Source organism: Sapajus apella, unplaced genomic scaffold, assembly GCF_009761245.1.
Source record: "Sapajus apella isolate SASKATOON/1434 unplaced genomic scaffold, GSC_monkey_1.0 scaffold3, whole genome shotgun sequence".
In the NCBI taxonomy this organism is placed as follows: domain Eukaryota; kingdom Metazoa; phylum Chordata; class Mammalia; order Primates; family Cebidae; genus Sapajus; species Sapajus apella.
Genome location: NW_022436943.1, coordinates 65,603,121 through 65,605,856, shown reverse-complemented (window position 1 = coordinate 65,605,856; position 2,736 = coordinate 65,603,121). Strand labels below are relative to the sequence as shown.

Here is a 2,736-nt window from a genome sequence, read left to right as displayed (position 1 = left end):
ACAGCTACCCTTGCTCTGGTGGTTTCGTCCGTCCCGACCTGCCGCGGTTGGCGTGGGATGTGTGTCTCTGGCTGAGGAAAGTTAATTTGGATGTGCAATGGTCAGTGGTCACATGCCATCAGCCCGAGGACAGGGCTCAGTTTCCCCATCTGTAAAGGGAATGCCCCTCCCTGGTCTCCAAGGACCTACAGACCCCACCTCTGGTGATCCCTTGGGGCTTTTGGGGCCACATTCAGGGGTTGGAAGGGCAAGAGGCCATAAGGAGGGAAGGGAGGGGGCTCTTCTCCCTAGGAAGGTGCTGTGGGAAGGGGCTCAGGAGGTAATGCTCTGGTCACCCCTGTCCTACAGGGAGGAGTGGGCTCCTGTGGGCTGGGGGAGTTTCTAGACCCAGAGTGTGGGCCACAGGGCAGAGGCTTGGAGGGAAGAAAGCGTGAAGGAGGATGAGGGAGGGAACCAGGCCAGAGACCCCTCCTGGGCTGGCACCTGCCTCTGTTGAGGGGGCTCCTGGCACTCCAGCCACCACCTGGAGGGACCTAGATGGATGCCTGGCCTGTGGAGGTGCCGGGTGGGGCTCCTGGGAGGCACTGCAGAGAGCATGCGTAGAGGAAGAGGCTGCTTCCTGGTGGGAGGAGTCGGGCCACCTTCCAGACTGGGTCCTGGCACTGGCCATGCGCTTAGCCTTCCTTTCTGTCCCCAAGAATTAGCCGTTCGGGATTGTCTGGCTGAAGGAAAAGCTGGTTGAAGTCACAGGTGAAGACCCTTGCACTCCCCACCCCACCACTTCCACTGCCCCCTCTCCCACCCCTGTTCGACCGGAAGGACATTCACAGAGCAGGAAGCCGCTGCTGGAAAGCGTTTATTTTCTGTTGCCCTGCCTGCGGTGCTGTTGCCAGGAGCTGGGCTGGAAGGGCCGGAGGTGGGGCTCTCCGAGAGGCCCCTGTCCAGCCAGGTCTTGTGGGCCCTGGATCTTAGGTCAGTGATTAACTGACGGCCCTGCGGGATTGGCGCGCTTGTTGGCAGGTGGCAGGGCACTGGGCAGGTGGGTGGCAGCAGCGGCTGGGGTCAGCACAGCGGCCTGGACTGCCCGCCCCTCCCCTGCCCGCACTGGGCGGCAGAGCGGAATGAACTCCAGCACAGCCTGTGTTTGCTGAGCACTCTAGGGTCTGAGGCTGTGGACACCGTGGGCACCCCGTGTGTGTGCGCACGCATGGGCATGTGCCAGTGTGCGTGCATGCAAGAGAGAGCTAGTGTGAGGTCACTACGACTGTGCGTCCTGGGTGGAATTCATGACCGTGGCGAGGCCCCTTTAAAGCTTCTGGAGGAGCCCGTGGTGCCTGAGTCGCAGGAGGGTCCTCACAGCAGCGCCAAGAGGAGGGGCCCCAAGCTGAGCAGGAGGCCCCCGGCCAGCGCCGCGAGGCTGCGCCCGGCCCTGGCTGCCCCGTTGCAAAGGTCCTTGTCGCAGCAGGCCAGGTTCTTCACCTCCGAATTCAGAACGCTCTCCCCACCCCCGGGGAACCCGGGCAGACCCTCCGGCCGGAACGCCTGTAGGGTCTTTGAGGCGTCATCGCAGGAGGGAGCACAGCTCTTGAATCCCATGGTAACCTTCTCTGTGGGCCAGAGAGAAGGCGCCTGACCTGGCAGCCCTGGTCCCGCTGCCCTCCCGTCCGGCCCCTCGCCCCCCTCTCTCCACCTAGGCTTGGCGCTTGGTTCTCGGCCGCCGGCCCTATCAGAAGCCCACCCACCCAGCCCCAAGTCCCTGCTCCGGGGGCCCCCCCTCGGTACGCCTGGTGACGAGGCGGGCGGGGTGACGCACACCGGCCTCTGCCACAGCCCCTCTCCTTCCACGAGGCGGGGGAGCCCTGGGGCAGAGCCCCCGACCCGATCCCCAGAGGGCTCTTTCCAGGTCCGCCCGCGCGCCCCGGGCCTGCCAGCACTCACCGCCGCTGCCTTTCACCGTCAGGACCAAGTCGCCCTTAAAGCAGACCCCGCCGCACGAGGAGACCTTGCACTGGCTGGTTTCCTTGTCGGCATCGCAGTTGTAGCACTGCAGGCTCAGGGCTGGGGGTGCAGACACAGGCAGGCTGGGTCCGGCCCCGGGCAGGCAGAGCCACCCGCCCGGCACCCCCTCCAGGCCCCTCCTCAGGGGCTGTGGCCTCTTCCTGCCACCCGGGTCCCGGAGGACGGGCCCCTCACGACCTCACGAGCAGGAGTCGCTCCCCACGGCAGCCCCGGCCCCCAGGACAGCCCCCGGCCCCGCACACTCACCCCGCCTGGAGCACAGCAGGGACGCCAGCAGGAAGAGACAGGCGGCTTTCATGGTTCCGGGCGGCTCCCGCAGCGCGGCCCAGCTCCCCGCGCGCTCCTCCGGCCGGCAGCTCCCACCCCGTGGCCTCTGACTGGCTGCAGCCTGGCCCCGGCGCACCCGCCTCTGGAGCCTGTTCCCCAGTGGGCCCAAGCATTTGTACTGAGCCCCCCTCTTTCCCCCGCCCGGGGAATGCAAGGCGGGCCCGTCGGTCTCCGCTCTCTGTTTCCGGGGTCAGTCCCGCCCTTACCAGGAAGGGTGTGTCCTCTAGGAGGCTGCGAGGAAGCAGAGTGGCAGGGCAGAGTGCCAGAGGGGCGCAGGGCTGTGGGGTGCCCGTGGGGGGCAGGGCTGCGGGGTGCCCGTGGGGGGCAGGGCTGAGGGGTGCCTTTGGGGCGCAGGGCTGAGGGGTGCCCGTGGGGGGCAGGGCTGAGGGG

At 67.1% G+C, this 2,736-nt stretch overlaps 1 protein-coding gene across 2 annotated transcripts in view; it reads right to left on the bottom strand.

The window, feature by feature from the left end:
• Positions 1-839: 839 nt before the first annotated feature.
• The window catches only part of LOC116534412 (lymphocyte antigen 6H-like), a 2,109-nt gene continuing 212 nt past the window's right edge, over positions 840-2,736 (bottom strand). Inside the window, exons 1-3 of one of the 2 annotated variants that reach the window (XM_032254776.1) lie at positions 2,266-2,501; positions 1,939-2,058; positions 840-1,607 (exon numbers count right to left, since the gene is read on the bottom strand). In XM_032254776.1, coding sequence (XP_032110667.1) covers positions 1,354-1,607; positions 1,939-2,058; positions 2,266-2,317 — 426 coding nt within the window. In that variant the 5' untranslated portion in view covers positions 2,318-2,501 and the 3' untranslated portion in view covers positions 840-1,353. Of the gene's footprint in view, positions 1,608-1,938; positions 2,059-2,265 lie in introns of those variants that run through there. The other variant, XM_032254766.1, reaches the window with a different exon arrangement.